Source organism: Ruditapes philippinarum, unplaced genomic scaffold, assembly GCF_026571515.1.
Source record: "Ruditapes philippinarum isolate M1 unplaced genomic scaffold, ASM2657151v2 ctg2034_1_1_1_1, whole genome shotgun sequence".
In the NCBI taxonomy this organism is placed as follows: domain Eukaryota; kingdom Metazoa; phylum Mollusca; class Bivalvia; order Venerida; family Veneridae; genus Ruditapes; species Ruditapes philippinarum.
The window spans coordinates 276,005-302,173 of NW_026857441.1; the positions used below are offsets into that span (position 1 = coordinate 276,005).

Here is a 26,169-nt window from a genome sequence, read left to right on the forward strand (position 1 = left end):
GGGACTTTTTGTGAATCGTATTAACAAAATTTTCAATCTAAACTGTTTCAGACAAGTTGTTTTGGATCATAATGCGTGTAATTAAACATAGAAGATCCCATTTTATATTTTTGAAATCAATATAATACGTATTAAAGTTATGCCGATACGAAAGAAAATGATACGTAAACGCTACAAATGAGATCAAAGCGCTGAAAGCACTGAATACGATAGCATTACTGATGGCTTAGGGCAAAACATATCACCAATTTATTCTTTAAGTGTATTCTTATTATCGCTTCTGAAGATTTTATTCGATGAAAGGAGCCAATTAAATGCTACTGACGCCATAACCCCAGAAATTTTATCAAGTAACTGCAAAGTGATCGATGAAACCTTCAACCTTTCATTAAAAAAAAAACCTTAGTGATACACATCGTCTGATAATGTAAGTGTTACTTTGTACACATATTTTACATACAGTTAGAGAAAATACAAAAATAATAGCTAAATCAAGATCTTGTATCGGTTCAATAAGTTGTCCGACCACTTGATAATTTGTTTCACCATAAAGTTGCGCATAACAGGTATAATAAACTACAATTATGAATTAATAGGAACTGACGTGATAAAATATTTCTCCTAAAGTGTAAGGTCAAAAATGCCACAGTGAATTTTGTTAAATAAACATGTTAAACAAAATTATCGTGAATAAGGTGTATGTGTGTAGAAAAGGATAATTTCAATAGAAATTCTGTTCTTGTATTATACACAGCATAACATATCAGCAGAATTTTAAATAATGAAATTAATCAGAGTACGAGAAACAAAATAAATATGTCGCCTTTACATATCACATAAATTTTTATATGGTGGTTTTAATTTTGCACAAGAATGATTGGAAATACGCACAACTTGAGTTGTGTCGGCCATATTGGACTGTGACCAACTGGTGTTTTGAACATTAAATCTTGAAATCTTATATTAATGTTTGTTTTTTACATGAGGCATTATTATGATTATTGTTTGATGATTATTATCTTCATGATTATTACTTAATTTCAATTATTTTTGTATGTTTTCTTCATTTAGGGACGTGTATGTGTTCAAAGTATTTGGGGTATGTTTGACATTAATGTTGGTGCTGGGTGTGGTCGCCTACGAATGGTCAGCTATATGTATCATTCTTCTGATTATAGACCTTGTATGGACAATCAAAAATCCTTTCAGTGATAACAAAAAAATGAAGATATTCTCTAAGATCGGGTGTATTTGGACATTTTTCATAGGTATATTGTCCAACAATAAAGAAATTCTTGATCAAGTTTTAGATAAAGTATAATTGTGATTTCGCTTTTTAAATGGAAATACTTTTACAAAGATCGATACTGAAAATATACTACATTTTGCTTCTGGTAACTCATTTGATAAATGCAGTAAATTGCTTCACACATATGAACATGTATGTGCAACGTTTTTAAATGCTACAGTAAAATGCCCGGACACACACATCTTGGAAATTAAATTTGTAGACGAGTTGTAAGTTCATATTTTAATTTTATTAATATTGAAAAAAAGCACAACTGAATAATACAAAGAAGAATAATTTAAAATAACCCAGAAAAAAAGAAGGCCTTATAAAGATATCATAACAACACGAACACGCACACGTTCAACTGCGTACACACTGAAATGTTAAAGTTAATTTTTGTTTCAAAACATGTCTCGTAAGAACGAAGTTTATAAATACTAATATTCGTTACATTTCCAGGTATAATAATTGCGATAGGGCCCTTTCTGTACTGGAACGAGGCTAAGTTTGAGTTACCGTTCTGCTCTATAGGAAACCTGTACGGTAAACATCTAGCCGTCTATCAGTACGAGGCCGTCATTGTTCTCACCACCCTTGTAGCTATCATGATTGTAGTGAGCATGATACTACTTTATCAAGTTTACAAGTAAGTTCTAAAGGATTGAGACTAAAAAACGGATTGGAGCACTACAAAAAATACCGTATTCCGGTATATACCAAACAAGGCGCTTGAATGATAAAATGCTAAAACCCAACAGAATGAACTTTTAACTTTAGGTGTTATTCATCATTTCACACCGATATATGTATGATAATGAATGAAAATGTAAACATCGGCGAAAAAAACCCGATATTTGTCTATTTTGTGATCATGATTTCTGCAAGCATCTAATGGTACTGCTCCAATCCTGTATTGAGTTAAATCCGTTCTAAAGTATGTTTGTTTGTGTTGTTGGTGTTGTTGTGATTTCATTATGTTGTACTTCATTAGTGTCTTTGTTATAACTGTTTCATAGTATTTGCTATCAGTTTTTTTTGTGTGCTTGTAAATTGCCAAAGGCAAATGCATTGGTGATTGCAAATAAATTGAAACTTGAAACTATTCGTACCTTATAATTAATACGCCACATGTCTGAATATAGATCGACTGCCATGATGTCATTGCATATTTACATTTTCTTTCCTTCTATATTCATTGGGATAAGCGCGGGAAAGTGCGGGATGTGTTAGAAAAGAATATAATTATGAGGTAGAAAAAAGTGATAACTAGCCAAAATAATTCTTTATTCTACGCTATACATTTTAGGTCGCATGCTATCAGTGAAGAAACGTACGAGCCAAGGACACCTACGATGCCAGACGACAGCAAAAAGAGAAAACAAAACAAAGTTGGCGATTCAGGCTCTGAAAAAAACGACCAGGAGGTTTCCACTATCAGTACCACTCTAGGTATGTTTTGAGTAAACCACATAGAATGTAAGCGCCATTCGGGTGTGCCTTTAGTTTAAACATAGTTATATAAGCTCGATTGCGAAACAAGTTATTACAAATTATATGAATCACTTTCGAGTCCGCTTCCTGAAAGTACTGGTGTCATACGGAGAAACATGGTCGTGACCCGAGTAGGGCTTGAGCCAATGATCCCTATGTAGAGAGAGAGATAGACACCTTAATTTATCATTAACCATTAGGTCAACACTCACATTATGCCTTTCGTTAGGGAAAAGTATTCAGAAAATAAGCATTTATACTTGACTTGAAAATACAATGTTATTCTAGTTTAAGTTATGATTAAAAATAAAGCTTAACTATGAAACAGCGTTTCAAATTTTGGTCTTTTATCCCGTCTTCTTCCTTTATCAATAACTACCTTCTTCGTTAATCAATAGCAACATGACCAAAAGTGTACTTTAACCTAAAGTCCGTTTGTGTCATGGATTCAACCAATGCAACCAGCAATCGGAACGTTCTCGGCTATTTTCATTAATCCAAAGACAGACAGAAAGGGCCGAAAAGTTGCGATTGTGCAGTCAGTGCATACCAAAATCATTATGATTTGGTCACAACTTATTAATTTTAGTTACGTTTTTATTCTTTAGCTTCAATCTTAAACAAAGTTCATAAACTTCTTTATGACATCTTTTATTTATAGTTTCTAAAATGGATATCGTGTCTGATGTTGAAGGTCACGTGATTGAGACAAATCAGTCAAAAACACACGGTGAAGTGAACAGCGCTTTTGTTGGTGATATTGGAGATATCGTTGAAGAACTGAGACAAGCAAATGCCGAAAGACGGGGTAATAGATACCTGAATAGTTGATTGCATTATTTTCTCAACTTTTTCTATTGTTTCGGTTAAGTACACTTGCATTTAACTTATATGCAGACTATGTAATGGTAAAAAAATATTTATGGTATGGTCAACAACGTTTTGCCATATAACCAATCACAACAACACAGACTGTTTGTTTGTTTCATTTTACGCCTTTCCAAACAGTATTTCAGTCATATAGGCGGGTAGTTTCCTAACCATCGTTCCTGGAGAGATACACCAGTACTAGACTATATCCTCCGCCTAATCAGTTAGCTTACGGAACGTCGGTGGTTCTATTCAGGTGCCCGTTCGTGCCCGAAATAATGTACGGAAGGGCACATGAGGTCTTCCTCCACCAGTAAAGCTGTAACGTCGCGATATGACCTATAATGTGTCGATGTGACGTATAACCCAAAACAAACAAACAAACGAAACCTTCCTCCGCGCTAAACTACCAAGGCATCTCCCGGGGATCGAACCCACGCCAGAGAGGTACGGTAATTGGATTAAAAGTTATCGACTCTAACCCCTCGACCACGGAAGCGGTAGCAACACAGACATTAAATTTTCATTTTGTATGCAGACAACCAACTTGAAGAATATCCAGACCAAAGACAGGCTGAACTACCGTACATAAGGTTATTTTCGCTCATGGAAAATTTCGCGATTCTGGCATAAACCATATTTTAGCGAATCTAATTTTAAAGACTTTGCTGTACATGTTTCTTTTTTTGCGTTTTTCTGCTGACAAAGAGAGGCCATTCTATTTGTCAGAGATTTATTGTTTTCTCAGAAACTTGCCAACTCATTTTGTTATATCGAAGGAATATTTAGCGAATCTATTTTTAGCGATATTCATTGCACGCGCATATAGCAAAATTAGACTCTCGCGAAAAAAAACTGATACACTGTATGTCGATAGGAAATAAATGGGACAAGGATTGAAAGTTTTTTTATTATTATTATTATCATTGTCTATTCAGAGGCAGAGAAAGAGAAGACCAAGAAGATTGAAGTGGACAATACAGCCTATTATACACGACGTGAGGTTCGGAGGAGGGAGTTTAACTCAGCATGCAGGACTGTCGGTGTTTTTATGGCGGCATACTTAGGCTGTTGTATGCCATACCTGATATGGAATGCACTTGGTAAGGAATTGGTTCTTACATAAAAATAAGAAAATTATCAAAATCTGAGTTAAATTATCACTATTATCACAGAATATTGGCCCCATTGCACGTATGCCAACGCACATAAAAAGTAACGCAGAAGTAGGCAATGTGTGAGATATGAGGTATTTGTTACGTAAGGCTTATTTGGCCAATCAAATTATGAACAAAGTCTGAAAAAATATGATATTATTTTGGAATGTAACTATATTTCAATGGAAAAATATGTGTACCAAAAAGTGTACTTTAAGATTTATTGTTTTTCAGGTCTTGCTTGTGGTAGCACATGCAGCGACAATGACCGACCGGAAACACGTGCAATTCGAGCACTGGTTGCCACCGCATTGTACCTTCTTCCGGTTATAGATCCGATCTTGTACACCAGACGCTTCGATGTATTTAAAAAAGCTACCTTTGGAATGTTGCTTAAATTATGTCCTTGTAAAAAGGAACGTCCTTCTACTTTACAATATTAGTAGAGATAAAGTAAGTATCCTCGCTTGATAGAAGACATTGTCACACCGCATAACATCGAGATATTCTGATCAACAAAATAGAGGACCATTGCATGTGGAAAAAAGGCGCACTTTCGTTGTTAGATGTTACGGTAATATCCAAGCAAGATGGGACTTATCTTGTGACCAGATGAAGCTTTGAACTAGACTAAGAGATGTAAATTATAACAAAGTATAAATAAGATACATACATGTATATTGTAGATAATGTGATGTAAGGCTGTACAATATCACTTTAAGTTTATTTTGTATTTCTTATTTGGTATTGTGTAATCGAGGCTATTAAATGAACGTTTCTTTCAATATTATACATGTAATATTCTAAATATCTTAGACATATTCAATGATATTTGAGGCTCTTCTGATGAAAATGTGCTATTTCAATTCACCGTATAGAAATAATTTGTTGGATTTCACAATTTAACACATACTCGTGCCAGTTGGTATTGCACGGCCCCTGCATATATTTTGACGTGACGTCATACCACAAACATATTGTTAGGACGCTATAAATGTTAGCGCTATACTGTAAGCGCGATAATGAAAAATGATTCTTTTGCACTTAATACAGTCTTTATTTTGGATATACGATAAAGAGAGTAGGTTCATTATTGAATTCGTTGAATTCCAAAATAGAAACCAAGTCTCGCATAATGTATATTATTCAACTCGTTTAATAAATTCAGTATTGAACCAACACCCATTTAATACCCTCTATATATTGCAGTTCCACAAAAAAAGTTTATAATCATAATGTAAAAAACATGTTGTGCTGTACTACATACAATACAACAAAATGTATGTACATACAATAATGTAATATGTAAGTTACATATTGTGTTAAATAAAGAGAACGAAAAACAACAAAGTCTTGTATCTCCTGTTTCATAATTCACTGTTATTTGATAAAACTTTTAATAATATTAAGGATTGCCAGAATTCAAGGTGTTAGCACCATATCTACATCTCACCTTTATCTCGTTATATTTCTTTAAAGTGTTAAAAATACGAGATTAAAAGCGAAACAGCCGTGTCAGAAACAGAACCAGTTTACACCCGTGCTAGAAACAGAATCAGTTTACACTCGGAGTGAAATCTTTTCACGATATTTCGTAATATCTATATCGATTTGGGATTGTTGTTTTTATTTAATTACGCACCTTAATGTGAAAATGATGACACTATAGTGTCAAAAAGTGACGCGTTACATTGTATGCTGTGAAAGGGGTTACGCCTCAACGCGACAATTTTAAGTAAAAAAAGAGCTATTTATACGTATAACCATATATATATAAAGAACGTGTAGCAATGTTTTAGTATGATAGATTCAGCTTTTTAACACAGTTGCACTCGTTGATAAAAATATTTTTACATCCTGTTTTCATACCCACGGTAACCGTTTTTTGTGAACTGGATATAACTTCGTTCAATTAAGAACATTATTAAACACTATCTATTTTATATTTGCATTTATTTCTATTGATAAACTGCATATCTGACAAATTTAGTTAATTATATCAGTCAACTCAGCTTTATCAGAGAGCTCACCAATATACATTGTAAAGAGAGGAAGGGAAAGGAATATTTATGGTTTGAAAACATTTAAATCGAGTAGAACCTTTTTAACAATAATGTTTCTTTCAACTGAATAAAAGCGATAGGGCTATATGGGAATATTTCTTATCGATGTGGTCATTGGCTGTAAATGCATGGATAATTGCACGCGGCATGACCTGCAGATGTCCCCAACAGGCTTTTTGTAGCATTTTAATATTTAAAAAAAGACCACACATTAACATTTAAAACATGATAAACATAACGCATATACTAAATAAGTGAATTATCTGATATGTAAATAAAGTCATTTGACAGTTGAAGGATAAAGATTGAATATACTCTTCAAATGTAATCGTAATTTTACTAAGCTTATGTTAGCTATCAATTATTCAATGGACGCATCAGTGTCATATGGACCCTAGTCATAGATCTTGCCGATGTTGCTATTACAGATGTTAATGTAAATATTTATATAATTATTGATAATCACTGTTATATCCGTCTTTTTGAATGTTTTGTTTTTAAGAAATTTGACTGTGATCGGTGGCTATTGGTTTGGAAAATCATTTATCTGTTTACTATTTTCTACTTTGTTTACTCCACATGGCGTCCATTCTCGTTCTTATTCATGGCTATTTTGGGTCTTTTTGATAAAGAGAGAATCATAAGTAATGCAACTAAGTAACAATACTATCAGATTTACACGGCAAAGATCCAAATTCAAATTGTGATTTCGTTTATCAAACTATAAAAATTTATTATACAACAATTCCAAAAGAAAATATATACCTTTTAAAAGTCTCTCTTTTGAGGACAGAACTCTTTTGAGGACAGAAGAACCTATTCGTCACATTCACGAGTGTTAGTGTTTGTCAGTAACTCTTTACAAAAATAAACTGAAAAAATACCTTTAGCTTTACAGCACTCGCGTTAAAGTGTAACCCTTTCCATAGCATACAAAAGTTTTTTTTTTTATTTTAACTCTTTCTCTCACTGAGAGCACATATATTTGCTTATCAATTTTGCCATTGTGAAATAGAATAAAACACATTTTACTACGTACATTGTAGGATAAGATGAGCAATACTTTAAACATCTTCAAAACAAAACCAACATATTTTTTTCCGACAGGACTAAATCTACTTGATTTGACGTGCACTATTGCGATACAAGTAGCCATATATTCCCAAAGTTTTTTTTTCTTACAGCAGCTTTACAATGGATGCCCCCCCCCCCCTGTCACTTGATATGCAATTATCCAATAAACCATTTAGGTGTCACCTTCCCTGGCCAGTCTGGTCATATGGTCTAGTGCACTAGAAGTGCACACGGTGTTAACTTCTAATTCAGCTCTAGTGCACTAGAAGTGCACTCTTCCGACTTCCCTTCGTGGCGTGCACGTCGCTTGGAAGGCATAGGTCACACCAGATGGGAGAACTAGTTAGGTCACTTAGCTGGTGTGACCTTACCAACGACGAAGGGTGTGGCCCTAAAGAGAGCTGCTGCTCCCGGAAGAGGTGCCTTTCCTCTATTGTCATTTGTTCATGAAGCGAGGAATTTGGTCCTAGAGAAGGTCTACGACGATCGACAGCTTGAAAAGACCTCCGTCGCGGCTCTACGACATCGACGACGTTGCAGGCGAGTAAGTCCTCCGTTGCAGGCTCTACATTACCAGCAATTGTGATAGAGGCCGACTAGTCTGGGACATATGGTAAACAGGCGCCCAGTATAAATAAAACTAAAAACACACACATAGAAGTGCACAAGGGTGAGAAGTTTGGTGTGAACTCAACTGTAGGATAAGATGAGCAATACTTTAAACATCTTCAAAACGAAACCAAGATATTATTCATCGACAGGACTAAATCTACGTGGTTTGACGTCCACTATTGCGATACAAGTGTTATTGCTTTAAGGAACAATATCGTCAGTTTATAAGCCGTTTTATCAAACACTTTGCATAACCTTGTAAGTTGCTTGTATTGGAGCGGGCTTCAGTTGCAAGCTTTTTCGTTTTCTGGCGTTATCTGGTCTACGCCATGATTAAAAGTTAGGTTTACATCAACCGGGAGTACGGAAAGCAAAACTCTACCTAAATATGTTCGTATTTTTATTTTGAATGACATAAATCTTACATTTTTCTTCAATTGTCAATTCTGGCACCAGTTCCAAGTCGAAAAAAAGGACTACAGTTTAAAGCATAATCTAGAATCCGTTGCAAATGCGAAGCAACATGCCTACCGTTCTCTTTCTACAATTTAGTTTTTCATTGTTGATCTTTCACAGAATGATTGTGAAAAAACTGATTCAGAACAAAATAACTATCCAGGGCCCGTTCAATATATATAAATGTAGCAAAATGTTGACCGTGTCGGAGAATTACGCTACGACGAGTTATATCACGAAGATCACCAGCTTTGTCCGACTGGGCGCCATGTTCTCTATGGGTCTATTTAATCTAATTAAAGTATCAACAATCAATGAAGAGCGATTTTGTGGGCCATTGCTAATGCGCTGTTTGATTAATCCAGAGATCGCACTTTCGAACTACCACTTACAATACTAATGGGCTTCCAAATGAAACCTTTTAATGGACTCAACTGCGGTTTTCTTGACATGATGGGACCAACAATAGCTTTTTTGATATAAATATTCCATCTCATAGAGGTCTGGACCAAATAACTTGTGTGCAAAACTTAAGATCATTTGCTCGAATGGATTTTCAAGAACAAGTAGATATTACCAAAGAATGAGAGTGTAAGCGTTTGATCTCAAATTGGGTTCAGAATTGCACAAACTATGATTTTCAATTGAATTATTTACAATTATATTTTGCATATATTTTCTCTTTTAGAGTTCTCGATTTGATCTTAGTAAGATTTTTTTGTCTTTATACTTTTGGACCCAAATGGAGTTTCTTTAAAGCCGATGGTCCACAAAGCAGTGCTTATTAACTGGCATGTTAAGAATAAGTGTTTCCACCGGAACCGAATATTTGGTGTTTTGATGCACTACTATCGTTATGCATTTGGGCATTTCGAAAATGTAAAAAAACACGGAGCTGCTTAAAAGTGATTTTGATTCTACAGATACATTTGAGCCGCGTCACGACAAAACCAACATAATGGGTTTGCGACCAGCATGGATCAAGACCAGCCTGCGCATGCTGTCCGCTTACAAACCCTATAACAACAAAAGAAACTGACAGCGAACAGCATGGATCCTGATCAGACTGCGCGGAAGCGCAGGCTGGTCTGGATCCATGCTGGTCGCAAACCTTTTATGTTGGTTTTGTCGTGACGCGGCTCATTTGTTGATTGCATTTTACAACCACATAGATTTATTGATCTTATTCTGGTTGTAAGCAAAAAGTTTTAGAAATTTACGCCGGTGCCAGTGACGTCATTTTGAATGTTATGAAGCTACATGTACTCTCCTCTCTGAGCCAACTATAGGGGCGGATGGAATGCAAGTCAGTATGCAAGAGATTGGATGGGGAGCGATGGCCTAGTGGTTAAGGTGTCTGCCTCTCAACCCACGGAACATGGGTTCGAACCCTAGTCAGTCACGACCATGTTTCTTCAAATGATACCAGTACTGGTAGGTTCCAGGAAGCGGAATCAAAAGTGATTGATAATTTGCAAGAACTTGTTTCGAAATCGAGCTTAAATAAGTAAGTTTATGCTAAGAAATTGGATAAATATATTGAAAATCGAAGTAAGTAAACCAAAGGACAAGTTAACCTGATTATGTGATCAACCATAGAGGAACAAATTAATTAAAAATAACTGAAGAATTCATTTCAACTTGAATAAGATATAACGTTATACCTTCCTTTATTTTATATTTACAACTTTATCACGAAGCGTTCAATTTAAACTTCAAGCTTTTCATACAATCGTCTGACGACTACCATTTATTGTGAAAAAACGTTGGTGTCGTCTGCACTAGAATAAAGCATGCATTTCTTCACCAGTCTATCTACATAGACAATTAGATATGAACATTAACAGTAAACAAATATGAACGATTTATAAAATAATAAAGAATTATTCAACAAAGCACGATTTATCACATGATTTTCATTCCGATTTCACGTTAACAAGTCATGTGACCCATCCAATTTTGGTCAGTCTGCAGAGTAATAATCAAAAAAAATAACTAAATACTAACGATTTATCAAAATTTAAAGAATTATTCAACAAAGCACGATGAATCACATGATTTTTTTCCGATGTCACGTTGACAAGTCATGTAACGCCCATCCAATTTTGGCAATAGCAGAAACAGTTTTAGCTTTAATTGTATCATAAAGAAATTTGTGGAAGAATTCTGGAGCATCTGTCTGTATCTTGGCCAGATATGCTATTTCACTGCCAGTCATGTTTTCTAGACCAGTCCTAAAAGATAACGAGAAAATTAAACTTTACAGTCTGATAAGATAAAATATGAAAGATTAAGAAAAAATAAAAGTACAGCCTGATAAGATAAAAGATAGAGAATATGAAATATAACAGGCTAAAAATATACAAGAAACAAGATAAAGAGAAAATAAAATATTACACCATGATATGATAAAAGATAAAGAGAAAATAAAACGTTACATCCTGATATGATTAAAGATAAAGAGAAAATAAAATATTACAGCCTGATATGATAAAAGATAAAGAGAAAATAAAACGTTACAGTCTGATATGATAAAAGATAAAGAGAAAATAAAACGTTACAGCCTGATATGATAAAAGATAAAGAGAAAATAAAACGTTACAGCCTGATATGATAAAAGATAAAGAGAAAATAAAACGTTACAGCCTGATATGATAAAAGATAAAGAGAAAATAAAACGTTACAGCCTGATATGATAAAAGATAAAGAGAAAATAAAACGTTACAGCCTGATATGATAAAAGATAAAGAGAAAATAAAACGTTACAGCCTGATACGATAAAAGATAAAGAGAAAATAAAACGTTACAGCCTGATATGATAAAAGATAAAGAGAAAATAAAACGTTACAGCCTGATATGATAAAAGATAAAGAGAAAATAAAACGTTACAGCCTGATACGATAAAAGATAAAGAGAAAATAAAACGTTACAGCCTGATATGATAAAAGATAAAGAGAAAATAAAACGTTACAGCCTGATACGATAAAAGATAAAGAGAAAATAAAACGTTACAGCCTGATACGATAAAAGATAAAGAGAAAATAAAACGTTACAGCCTGATATGATAAAAGATAAAGAGAAAATAAAACGTTACAGCCTGATATAATGACCAGCTTGTGTATGAGTGTTATTACAATGTAGTTAATAGCTTTAAATTGTATTTGATTTCTTGTTAAGTTGGAAATAATTTATGAAATTTCCGAGTATTAGCAAACACGTTTCTCAGTTCGCGAGATTAGTTAGTTACATATTCCAGCACGTTAGAGTTGAAGATTGAAAAACTGCCAAAGCCGGTGCTAAGGGGGCCTGAGAGATTTACCACACCTACATTATCTTTCAAAGACAGACTTTATTAAACCGAGTTTGCAATCTCCATATAACATTGTTGTTTCACTGCTGACAAGGGAAGCGGCGGTCTAGTGGTCACAGTATCTGCCTCTCAACCCAGGGATCATGGGTTCGAGCCCTATTCGGGTCACGACTATGTTTCTCCATATGACACTATTACTGGTTGGTTCCATGAATCGGACTCGAAAGTGGCAAAAACATGTTTCGCAATAGAGCTTAGATAAAAATGTTTAAAATTCCGAGGGAACACCTCTTTTCCAGATTAAAAAACAATAACATTTAAATGTACCCTTTAAGGTCGTATTTTTCGATCCATTTGCCGACGTGTTCAGAAGTCCATTTTCTCACAGCATGTACTGTTCCAGAAGTAGCTGGAGTCGCTGTGGTAACTGACGGCGTCACCTGTCGAGTGTCGTGTGAGCCTGGTGTTGCATGTACCTTTAAGTTTGTACAGATATAAAATATTTGATATGGAAATTAACCCTTTCGCTGCCAGAGGTTATTGTTTTATTGTTCACCTATTTGCCAGAGGATTTTCTAAGAAATTACTATATTATTAATTAATATAATTATTATTATTTGTTATATGTATTATAATAGTTATATATGTTATATATGTTTCTAAATATGTGAGTATAATAATGATTATTGTCGATGGTATAATTTTCTTTATATTTATTATTATTTTTATTATTATTTTTATTAATTTACTATTATTACTACATGTATTATTATTATAGAAACGGCTAAAGCCGTCCATATGGTAAATACGCCGAAAATAACAGGGACGGCTTAAGCCGTCCCTATGGCAGTGAAAGGGTTAAAACTAAAACTATTTACAGCGTTGAAGCACCACACTATATACTGTATTTCGGTACATTCCGGACGGGTGCCTGAATGATCACGCTCGCCTTTTTACCCGCCGAAATGCTTATTACGACGACTAATTCATCTGTTCATACCAATTTCAGTAAGATCATGAATGAAAAATGAAAGATTCGCCGGAAAAAAAAATAAAAAAATTTCAACTCGGTGATCATGACTTCTGCCAGGCATATAGAGGTACTGCGCATGCTCTAACATTGTAGTGAGTTAAATCCAAAAGTAAAATTGCTTTTTATGACAATTAAAACATGTCATAAGACTGGCATATATTTCATTTTCGATTGTTTTCCCATTTCTTTTGGCTTTTTTTTGTAATTTTCTCTTTAAATGGTATAAGAGGAGGTTGGCACTTCAAAGTCACGATTCATATACATGTACAAGAATAACTAACTATATTATCAAACAAGAGCTGTCGGTAGGACAGCAACGCTCGACTATTCTTAGTGCTTGATAGTAAAAAAAATGCTTGATACAGTTACCTCCTCCTGTTTACAGGTTGGGGTCATGATGGTGAACAAGTGTGCAAAGTTTCAAAGCCATAAGTTAATGGACTTTGAAAATATTTGAACTATTACAAAAACTTTAACGTAAATTCTAAGTCGAAAAAGGGGCATAATTCTGTCAAAATGCTTGATAGAGTTACCTCCTCCTGTCTACAGGTTGGGGTCATGATGTTGAACAAGTGTGCAAAGTTTCAAAGCCATATGTCAATGGACTTTGAAAATATTTGAACTATTACAAAAACTTTAACATAAGTGGTTACGCCGACGCGGACGCGGACGCCGACGCTCGGGTGACTGCAATAGCTCTACTTATTCTTATCGAATAGTCGAGCTAAAAATAATATCATTATTCATTCTATGCAAATGAATAAGAAACTGATATTATTTTTGCAGAAATGAAAGTGAGGAAAATACAAATCATTCCATCACTGTAAAAACTTACAGATGGTGAACTTGTACTTTCCACCTTCCCGTCAACCTCTGTCCCATTTATTTGTGACATTGCTGTATCCATTTCTTTAATTAGCCCGCTCATTTTGTCCTCGAAAGGATATTTCCCGCTGAAGTCAAAGAACAATTTAGCACCGAGGATAAATCCCAACCACCCGTCAGCGTTGTACCCTTGCTCCATCTTTAACGGTATGATCTTCTTACGTGTTTGAAACGCATATTCTGCCTCTGAAAAACGTATCATTATACACAAATATATAGAATATTACTTAATGTAAAATCCCTGCATAAAAAGACCATTATGTGGGAAAAGATTATTGTCTTACACGATAATATTAAAAGTTTGAAACATACGGATTGACAAAAAATAACATTTATACTTCAATGTTAGAATTAAAGAACTTGTCTTAAATCATGATCGCAATCCGCAATTGATCTGCTATTTGTAGTTATACCTGCTCGACATGCTGGGCTATTCTTGTATTTATTCGACATACACATCAATATTATATCAGCTCCCTCAACTGCATCAGCCATGGCTTGTAGAGTTGAGCCTCCCATCTGGTCTATGTCCATCCAAACCTAAATACATTTAAACAACCCGATTCATAAATACTCTGACTCAATCCAGCGCATGAAACTTTTACATTATTAGTGATAAAGATTTTTGACACCTTTTTTTTAGTTTATACTAGTATAATGACTTAACTTTTATAAACAGTCGTTTTGAAATTAAAGGTTTCCCTTATTAAACCTACTAACTATTGTCTCTTCCATTACAACTACCCGAGTAAAAATATTTATGACTTTCATTGTTATGTCTATTTTAGATCAGTCTAACGGTACAATAAAATAACCCATTACAGCTGTATGTTCATACTTGGTAACGTTCATTATTCTATTTCCACTTTTATAGAAAGTAGGACATGTTTTACCTTATAACCATGAGCTTTTACTCGGTCCCTTATGATTTTTAGCATCTCCTGGTGCCCCCATTGATATGAAATCATAATATGACCACCTGATCTTCTGGAAATATCCTGTTTTGGTTGTTTTCCTTTCCGCTTAAACGCACTCTTGTGTGTTTCATATTTTTGAGACAATTCTTCACCTAAAAGTCGAAATCAATTACATAGCATGGCTATCATCTTTTACTATCCCATGTGCAACAGCACTTAAGTATGTCTGAATGGTCAATGATTAATTTATTTTAGACCTAAAAAATGAGATAAAAATTTGCCCGTTATGTAGATACGGTATCTTTGTAAAGCCTCGAACACGAAAATCACTTTTCATTACACCCATTGCTTAATATATTAGATAAAAAAAGAAAATCGCTTAGATACATATGATAATAGGTAAAGAGCAATGTCTAAATTCGAAGGAGAATCAGCAGAACATATACGCAGATTTTTAAGTATGGTAAATGTGTCAATTAATGTTTAAAATAAGACTTGAATATACACCATAGACAATTACGAACTGTACCTAGCTTTCGGTACGTTTCTACAGGTGAAGAATTAATATCTTCTCGTAGAGTCCAGAGGGCGCCCATGCAAGCTTTCTTCACGTCGGCATCTTCTGAAAGCTTCAGCTTCACCAATAACTCAATTACACCGAGCTCTTGTTTACTGGTAACCAATGTTCGATTATCTTTATCAAAACACAGTGCCCAGATTGCCGCCACACTTTCTGTAAATAATAGACAGGTTTGGATCTAAATTTTCTTACCCCTGTTGTAATAAAGATTGTCAATACTTTAGAAGTGTCTTTTAAGTAAGTATCGAACCTACCGCGTGCACAGGTTCTAAAACTGTATATTATTTATGTTCGTATTCGTTAAAACTACTTCACTTTAATTAAATTCAAGTTAACGCCTCAAGTTAAAAGCCGTAAATGTGTTATCTAAAATATAAACAAGAGCACCGCTTGCGGTATTTTCGCTCGTCGAGTAAAAAAGGGGCATAACTTCAAAAAAATTGCTTTCCGAATTATCCCTCAAGCTAAACAACTGCATCTTGACATGATATGAAAGTATTCAGTTTCCTGTAGATTACTTTTTATGGGCTATATTAAGGTTTTTTGCACGACGACGGCGACGATGACGACGACAACAATGACGACGCCGCAGTGATCATAAAAGCCTGATTTCTTTTTTACAGACGAGCTAACAATACAGAAAGCGATAGCCAACATGTGATAAAGATATGAAAACATGAACCATTTTATAGAATTAATGAATGAAACCATACAAGGGCGGCTTCATGAGACATACGCGCCTTTTTGTGATATCTTCCATTATGTAATAGTTTCTTTAATTTTTCCAGAGTTTAATTTTTCCAGAGACTGAATGTATATACAAAATTATTGCTGTGAGTGGACGTTTAACACCGTCATCTTACCGTACTGTTCGGCAATGTTGCCTTTGTTTCCCAGTTCCACAAGAAGCTCAAAGGCAAATAGTTCTACCAGTAATTTTTTATTTGCATCATTTCTAGCCAGGCTTCTTATTGCTGAAAAAAAGCAAAGGAAACAGCATTTATTTATCTAGTATGTAAAGAACGGAAATATTGTATGCTCAATTATGTACGTTTGAGTGTGATGAAGGTACTTTCCTGCAATATAATAGGATTAACAACTTGTAAACAATCATGTGAAATCTTTTGAAATTTATATCAAATTATGACCGGATCGTGGACGTCGAAATAATCTAGCATAAACATTAAGGGTGTACCGTGAAGCTTTCAATCACATAGAAAATTCAAAAATATGCGAGCCAAGGGAGTTCTGTTTAGTTCGATTTTACGACGTACCAGCACTATATAAGTAATGTGGCGCCGAAACAAGAAAGATAATTTTGGCTAAGTTCGGGTGTTTTAAACTGAAAGCAACACCACGGACCAGAACCACCTCACCTGCTGGAGCTCAGAGATGCATAGACTTCAGCAATTCGAACCCATTTAGTCGTCTCCAACTAATTCCTATGTTTCAATCATTAAAGGCAACCCCTCAGCCACAAGGGGCAAGAAAGGAACGAGTGGTAGGTTCATTATACATTGTGTATGTTAAGGAATCATTTATTTTAATATAAATATAGAGGCCTATATTTTTGCCTGCAACCAGCCAACCAATACAAAGCATTCAATGTTAAAACCATACGCATTTGATCCATTATCTGAATTTAAGCACTTCTATTGAATTTCATCTGTACAAATTGGATGTGCCTTTGCACTTCAGTACATAATTTATTTTTACAGTTTAAAATTGAACTATATACACGTAGTTTCACAGTTTATATACAATTTGGCTTAACTCCTTCAATGTACAGCACTATGTACAGCTGACAATACACTTCCGGTGCACATATGGACATTATACTGGCTTATTTAAATGTACAGAGCCCACGAATGCGTTATATAATATCTTACTAAAGGCGCTTTCCTTGCACGACCAACCACGATGCCGATGGCGTTTGTCTTTCAATCCATTCTTCAAAACGAGCATTAAAAACATCACCAGGTTCTTGTTTGTGTTGATAATCTCACATTCTTCCTCGTTAATTATACCTTAAAACATATAATATAACACTCGCATAAAATATAATATAACGCTCATAAATATATGATATGACACTCTAATAAATATTAAACAATAAATATATAATATAACACTCTCATTTATATATAATATAATAAGTTTATAAGTATATAATATAAAAGTCGCATAAATGTTTAACACTCATAAATATTAATTCAACACTCATAAATATATCATGTATATAATACAATGCTCATAAATATATAATACAACACTCTCATTCATATGTTACGTAAAACTCTGATGAATGAATAATACAACACTTTTATTATTTTAAAATATATAAAACAACACTCATAAATATATGGTATAACAATCTAACTAATATTTAATAATGAACTTATAATATAACACTCATAAATATATAACATTGTCATAAATGTAATTCGTAACACACTCATAAGTATATAATATAACACTCGTAAATATATGATATAACACTTAATAAAAATAGATCATAAATATATAATATAACACTGCCATAAATCTATGATATAACACTCATAAATAAATAACACTTTCACTATAAAACACTGAATGAATTTTAAGTTCAGTTATTTGAGAAAAAATTCTTAGAAATATACTTTGTGGAATGTAAAAGATATTTTGAATAGGTGATTATTTTTCCGAATAAAACTTGTATGTTTTACAAAATCGATTAAGGCAAAGTATGCAAGTTATTGAAACACTCTGGAATCCGTTCCCGGAAGCAACCAGTACTAAACAATGAGTGTAAAATTTCTTGCTCACGGAAACAGCGGCTTGGCCCTGGCCGGGTTTGAACCCACGCGGTCAGCAATCCTTAAATTACTCACCGAGGAGTTATCCCCACGGGCATACCGCTTTTTTTAAATACAGAAATCTTACCAGCCAAGGAAGCTAACGTATTCAGTCTGTACATATCTTTTGAGGACTCGAGGTATGGTTGAAGTGTGTTTACAAGGTCCTGACTCCTTAACCGACCTATGTTCGACTCCCTCATTGACAGGTTATGAATAATTGACAACGTACTGTATAAAGTATTTGTTTCTGTGCCCTGAAAATGAAAGTCATACATTATAGAGTATCAAATTGCTTGGCCTAAAAAGAAAGTAATTTATTATAGTGTATTTAATTGTTTGCCTGAAATAGAAATAACTGCACTATAGTATAAGCTTCAGTGTCTTAAAATAGAATTTGCAGCACTATAGAGAATTAAATTATGAGGCCTAAAATAGAAAGTGCTGTCCTACAGTGTATTAAATTTTGAGGCCTAAAATAGAAAATGCTGCCCTATAGTGTATTAAATTATTTGACCTAGAACAGAAAGTTTCGCACTGTAGTGTATTAAAGTATGAGGCCTAAAATAGAAAGTGCCATACTTATGTGTATCAAAGTATGTGCTATAAATAGAAAGTGCTGCACTATAGTGTATTAAATTATGTGCCTTAAAATAGAAAGAGCTGCACTACAGTGTATAAGATTATGTGGCCTAAATCAGAATGTCAAGCCTTATAATGTATCAGCTTTGATGTCCTTTAATAGAATAGAATGGGTTGTAATAGTTAATGTTAAACATTGAATTATTTTCCATCTTTTGGCAGCATTTTTGTAAATGATTAAGGACCTCGGTCATCATATTTCTGTGCCGCTGCACTGATATTTGCTCACAAAATGACGTCGCTGTTGAAAACACAGTTTCATGTGACAACTGAAAACTCACAGAAACATTTTTATTTGTTTGGGTCGTCAGACCAAACAAATAATGGTAGCGAAATTTCAGACTCTAATGCTGTTAATTGCAAGTGCCGAAAGTAGTCCGCTTTTTTGAAGCGGTTACTTCCCTTTATATGTAACACTAAGGCCAAAACATTTAGGGGAGATCACTGCGTAAATATGGTCACATGACAGGTGGATTAATTTTCAAGCAAAATAATTCCCGAATGGTCGAAGATTTCTAATATTGTTTTATTGTTTATAGATATACATGCTAATAGTTAGCGCCATGATTATTTACACAAATGTTAAACAACAGTTAGCGTCGCTACAAACCCTAACTAGAATAATATGGTTTTTCTTCAGGTTGTTTACATGTAAATCCACCGTGGCCGAGGTGTTTACGCGCTCGCTTAGGAAGCGAGAGGTCTGGAGTTCAAACCCCAGTTAAGGCAACTCATTTTTGTTTCAAATAAACATTGGATCGAATATCAGTGTTGCAATTAGTCTTATAGCCAATCTACTACAATTAAAACGCTGGAAAGCATTGGTGTCACTATACAAAAACAAACTGTTTTATAATCTCACAACCTTCACCTTTCTGACATTCTGAGACTCAAACAAATTCAGCGCCTTCTGTGCTTTGATTTAAAGAGTGGAGGGGGCTTTCAAGTTATTACGACACTATTCAACATTATCCGTCAGGGTCCTTAATCCATAACTAAAGGGCTAAGTTACTTGTTGGAAAGTTTACAAAAGTAAAACCACCGATCATCATAAAAGTAAAACAAAACAACAAAGGATAGTTTTTAAAACATTCCTTTGATATCAAATCGGATGCTTTCCCTCTGGAAGGCCATGTCTGTTAAACAATCTATAATTTTATATAAACTCGACACTCTATTTCAGTGTCTGGTATGATTAATAGAACAGACAGACAATGGACATTGACAAAGCAGTGAAAGAAAACATATGTGCATTACCTTTAAGGGTGGTTCGATCACTTTTAAATGCCTGTCCCTGTAACCATTCAAAATGTCCGTCATCAGCTCAAGAAAACCCTCTTTGTTCGATAGGTATACCGTCAAAGCATCCGAACAGTCAGAGAAATTAAGTAAGATTAGTAAAGATTTTGATAGCGGTGCATATTTCAGATCATTCTTTTTTCCTTCTTCGTCAACCCAACCGTTCTTATATGTATATGCAATAATATCACAGAACAAATCCACTATTTTTGTTTCAATCATTATATCCGCACATTCCACGCGATATTTGTATATTTCTTCTCTACTTGCTCGTTTCAGAGACACATAACTGTTGAAAAATCGAATACATGCGTTACGAATGCTTTTATCATACACTCCACCTTCATTTTGGTAGTTATCTAATGCAAACACTTCTGTCACAGTATTTCTCAAAAACTCATACTTGCTCTTTTTAAACTCCGCAAGTTCCTCGTCTGTATATGGAACTTTTTTCTTCGATTTCTCTTCGTCTTCGTCTTCACCATCTTCATCAGCCTCGTTTTCATCTTTTTCAGACTCCTTTTCAGATTCCTTTTCACCAATAATTTCTTCTAATTCGTCAAGCTTCGATTCAATTGACTCATTCGACTCTTCCATAACTGTTGAAGTATTAAGTTTACCTGATGACTTAATTAGTTCTTTCGTTTGAATTCCTTTGAATGTTTCTATAGCAACCACGTGCTGTGTGTTGGCGGCCTCTGTGCATGTATTAGAGTCAACAGGTTTTACAGAGTTTCTAGGAGCGGATTTAGCGTTGTGCGATTGATTTGTTGATAAAACAAGAGAACTTGACTGTTTCGAACATACAGATCCCATCTATCTAAATATAAACTCTATACTCCTGAAATCAAAGAGGGAAATACATATTCAGTATAACAGTAAACATGTTCATTTATATTCACGCAAAAATCATCATACTTTTATGAGCTCAAATGTTTAGATAACATACGTTTTAATAAATGACTTTACATGATTTATATAATCATAAGGAGCAAACTGGGTTTGCAATAATCATAAGGAGCAAACTGGGTTTGCAATAATCATAAGGAACAAACTGGGTTTGCAATAATCATAAGGAACAAACTGGGTTTGCAATAATCATAAGGAACAAACTGGGTTTGCAATAATCATAAGGAACAAACTGGGTTTGCAATAATCATAAGGAGCAAGCTGGGTTTGCAATAATCATAAGGAGCAAACTGGGTTTGCAATAATCATAAGGAACAAACTGGGTTTGCAATAATCATAAGGAACAAACTGGGTTTGCAATAATCATAAGGAACAAACTGGGTTTGCAATAATCATAAGGAACAAACTGGGTTTGCAATAATCATAAGGAGCAAACTGGGTTTGCAATAATCATAAGGATCAAACTGGGTTTGCAATAATCATAAGGAGCAAACTGGGTTTGCAATAATCATAAGGAACAAACTGGGTTTGTTTGTTTCAAATCTTACATACTCAATTATTATTCCACTGAGGCTTTTTAACATTACAGTTATATATCTTTGATAAATCTTAAGAACTTTTTTCGAGCCCTATGAACCATTTGAGCCGCGTCACGACAAAACCAACATAGTGCGTTTGCGACCAGCATGGATCCAGACCAGCCTGCGCGGATGCGCAGGCTGTTCTGGATCCATGCTGTTCGCTATCAGTTTCTATACTTGTAAGGGTTTGTAAGCGAACAGCATGGATCCTGATCAGACTGCGCGGATGCGCAGGCTGTTCTGGATCCATGCTGGTCGCCAACGCATTAAGTTGGTTTTGTCGTGACGCGGTCATTTTTCAGTACGTACTCATATATGCATTTTTAATACTTTTAAATCTTGTTTGAATTATTTTTCAATGTGACATTTAACATTTATACTGACAGTCAGCCTCCAGATGAGTCAAAATATTTCTTGAAAATCAAATTACAGAATCAAGCGAAAATGTTTTTTAAGGAAAGTAAATAATTCAGTATTCAAGTAATAATTTACATGTTAAAGTGCAGTAAATGACTGATTTTGCAGTATTTTTAAACATAAGGGCTAGTCTTGCATATTTCGACCTCATTTTTTAGTAATTGATATAGATTGTAAAATGTCGTTTGCATTGTAAAAATTACTTCATACTTTCTTCGTTTACTCCACGATATTTAACTTTTAATTACATTTTACTTATTTTATGAAAGTAAGTATGAATCTGGAGGCGCGCTGCGATAAACGTGACACAGCATTATATCTTTATCATAAATACATTTTAAATGTTTCAGCCTTAATAGAAATGAGCTGGCAAATTTTCAAATTAAACAAATTTAAAGTTTTGAAGATATAAAGTGCTAGATATACATTATCAAAATGAAAATAAGAATTCACAAATTTAAAATATCACCGAATCCACTATTCTTATTGCCACCACATAAACTGAAAGAAAGTTTATGTTGTTGTTGTTTTTGTCTACTTAGGGAGTTTTACAGGGTGTGTTATTGTCGGTGTGTTTTGTCCGTCTCCACCTTGACTGATAAACACTCCGTTTCTATTATCATAAGGGTATTTAGACAAGTTTTCTGTGGATTTTAGTGATTTATTCTAGTGATAATAATTTATCAGCTCTTATAATTCTTTCTTAACTAGTTTATATTTTACTCAGAATATCTTATTAACTTAAAGTAGAGTGGTCTATAATGGGCACATTTTCCAACAACAACCACAATCACTTTTATTTTCCAGTCAGTTTACAATAGTAACAACATGACATATAATCAATATAAGTTTCAAACAGTATGTGGGTTTATCTTAGAACTAAGTATAATATTTTCAGGGGGACAGTAAAATAGATTATGAAATAAAAAAAGAAAAATATACATAAATATTTATATATGGTATTGTCATATTGACTTAGACAATTACGGCAAAATTACTGTGGATTGTATAAATAGCCTCTTTTCTGAGTAAAATTACCGTGTTTTTTTTTACTATAATCTATAAATACAAAGCTTAATATGAATAAAAACAAAAGAAATGTAACATTTAGATAATTATGGTTATAAAATAAATCTAGCAAAAAATGTTGATAACTTTGTAAGCGTATAACATTTATATGATGAATGATAACATTTTGTTCCAGAACAATTTTACCTGTTATAAAGGAGATATTATTTAATCCTGACTTTATTAAACGAGTTGGATAGAATCATACAATGCGAGCCTTTGGCGAGCATAATACTATTTTATTTAACGAGTTCAATAAATTAAGTAACTTAAATAATCTAATTATCACATACCAAAACGAAATACCGTTTGAAATAAAAAAAGAACCATTTCTCATTAACGCGCCTGTAGTATAGACGTGCACGTGTCGATTTAAAACAAACATCTTCACACGGTTGACTTGTTTACTAAATTTCATGTAAACTTATATTATCTTCTTGATCGATACTCGCCGTATTATAAATATTTATTGTCAGCAATAAATTCTATTGAAAAATTTACATGTTATTTGGTAAGAACAAGTATCTTTTTTTACAATGTAAATCTTATTATTCATTGTGCAATTTGACACATGTATTTGAACTGTATTTAAAATACTCGTAGGAATGAGATATACTTTAACATTAAGGATAAATAAACAACATTGAATTTCAAAATAAAATGTAGATCAAGATATAGAAAAAAATATACTTACATGTACATCTTAAACATGATCTGTAAATCCGTTCGTTATTAACGAGATATAAAAGTCACGTGTGTTCAAAAAGTTCATCATAATATTGACACTAAAAATCAATGGAAATCAAGCGGTATCGGAAATTTGTAAACAAAGTATTACACAGTGTTACTATGTTTTGACATGTATAATGTATTATAACGGTTAACCGTATCGATAGAGGGTATAAACTAAAAACATGGTTCTAAAAACCGCTAAATACTTAATGAAAATTTTTGATTCCCTCCATCCCATGCCTGATTGCCTCATTTTTTTTTTAAAAGGCCCATTAGCCCAAGAAAATGCGATATTTTTCATTTCTCAAAAGCTTTTTTATTTTTATTGCCCTATTTTTGTTTCTAAAAGGTTACTGATTGGTCAATTACATGAACCATCTTTTGCCTATATGTTGCCTTTTGGCAGATAGTACAGTTACAGTGATTTAGTATTTTGTATGAAAGTCAAAATACTACTTTGTTTACATTTTGCTACGTTCATGACAAATAATTTCTCATTTGATCACCATCTATATATGTATTTACACACGTTGCCAGGCAACTTACCGCGTACATGGTTGAGCGGGGTTATGATTGTCGCCTGTGTTTAATTTTGGCGGGGGTGTGCACGTGAAAAGTGTGATACATGTATATGGTATACTATAGGTGTGTAAAATAATCATTCGAGGATTTGCTTTTCGGCTTTTCAGACGAGTTTTATCTTAAATTTTTACTTAAATTCAAGAATGAACTCTGACAGTCTAGATGAGATAAAATCGTATTTTGATGCTAAGTTTACAGATTTTAAGAAAAAGATATGCGCCAAAACTCACAAATTCACTGTTTTGAAAAACAAATGGGAATCAGATTCAGTTGGATCATAACTGTGAGCTGTTGAATTGCATCGTTCAAATTAGCGGACTGATTGAGTCAGGGGAACACAGTGAGGCGTTCGAGTTGTGTGAGACTGCTAAGGAAAAGATTGAACGTCGCAATAAACTGATAAAACTGGCAGACAAGTCACCTAGTGGTTGGTTGACTGTACACGAATATGAGTAAGACGATTTAGCCAGCGATGATGAGGACTCAAAGAGAAATATGCTGAGAAAGCAGCTGCGTCCATTATCAAACAGTGCAATGAAGCAAAGAAAGCGAACAGAAGGTTCATATATGGTAAGTTTAGTTTAGTCAGTTTATTCTGCAAAACAATTAACACGTGATAGAGTGCATAGGAACTCTGGAACAGGACCGCATATTGCGGCGCATAAATCCGAATTCGTACCAGCTTTACATATTGTTTGTCTGACCTTTAAATATCTTTTTATATTATACGAGCGGATGGTCTTTAATTATCTTATCTCAATTTAATATAATCTGCTAATTTAAAAATCAGTCAAATTTACGGTATATTGAAAAAAGAAAAGGAGTGACATCCGCCATTTGCCGCAACGTTCAGTGTAAGTTACCCCCCTTGATATGCTTGATTTTTGTTTTAATTTTTCTAGTACTCTCTTTATGTCACTCAATACATGGGAAACTTTCACATTTCCTAATAAGGAATACCAGATGAGTGCCTTGAATATCTATCTATGGGTCATGTTTTAATATTCTTTTTTTTCAGTTAGGCAAAATCTATTAGACCATATTACTAAAGGTCTGTTTTCTCCATGTAAACAAATCATAACACGAATACGCCTGTTATAATGCCGACTATACATGTCAAACACTAGTGCATGTCAACACGTTAAAACAATAAACCGTTACGATACCTGATAGTTGACAACGATAACGGGAACAAAATTCTGAAAAAATAGTAATCAAGTGTAGCAAAAGGGGGAAAACTCATGCCGAACGTTGCGGCAAATGGCGGATGTCACTCCTTGTCTTTTTTATAATACCGTAAAATTTGACCAGTTTTAAAAGTAACAGATTGGGTTCAAGTGATAATATATTGTTTGAGGCCATT

General features: G+C 34.0%; 2 protein-coding genes across 3 annotated transcripts in view; one reads left to right on the forward strand and one right to left on the reverse strand.

The window, feature by feature from the left end:
• Nucleotides 1-6,018, forward strand: part of LOC132749771 (uncharacterized) — a 34,819-nt gene extending 28,801 nt beyond the window's left edge. For both annotated transcript variants that reach the window (XM_060739665.1, XM_060739667.1), the window contains 6 exons: nt 1,072-1,268; nt 1,751-1,937; nt 2,598-2,740; nt 3,444-3,590; nt 4,591-4,755; nt 5,044-6,018. In XM_060739665.1, coding sequence (XP_060595648.1) covers nt 1,072-1,268; nt 1,751-1,937; nt 2,598-2,740; nt 3,444-3,590; nt 4,591-4,755; nt 5,044-5,252 — 1,048 coding nt within the window. In that variant the 3' untranslated portion in view covers nt 5,253-6,018. The remainder of the gene's footprint in view (nt 1-1,071; nt 1,269-1,750; nt 1,938-2,597; nt 2,741-3,443; nt 3,591-4,590; nt 4,756-5,043) is intronic.
• A 4,630-nt stretch (nt 6,019-10,648) lies between these two features.
• Nucleotides 10,649-24,343, reverse strand: LOC132749773 (uncharacterized). The gene is made up of 11 exons (XM_060739670.1): nt 24,187-24,343; nt 20,476-21,358; nt 18,665-18,833; nt 17,629-17,766; nt 16,603-16,713; nt 15,689-15,892; nt 15,136-15,311; nt 14,656-14,782; nt 14,193-14,428; nt 12,652-12,800; nt 10,649-11,248 (listed from the first exon to the last, which is right to left on the reverse strand). The coding sequence occupies exons 2-11, from the start codon at nt 21,331-21,333 to the stop codon at nt 11,086-11,088; spliced, it is 2,331 nt and encodes a 776-aa protein (XP_060595653.1). The 5' UTR covers nt 21,334-21,358; nt 24,187-24,343; the 3' UTR covers nt 10,649-11,085.
• Between the last annotated feature and the right edge of the window lie 1,826 nt (nt 24,344-26,169).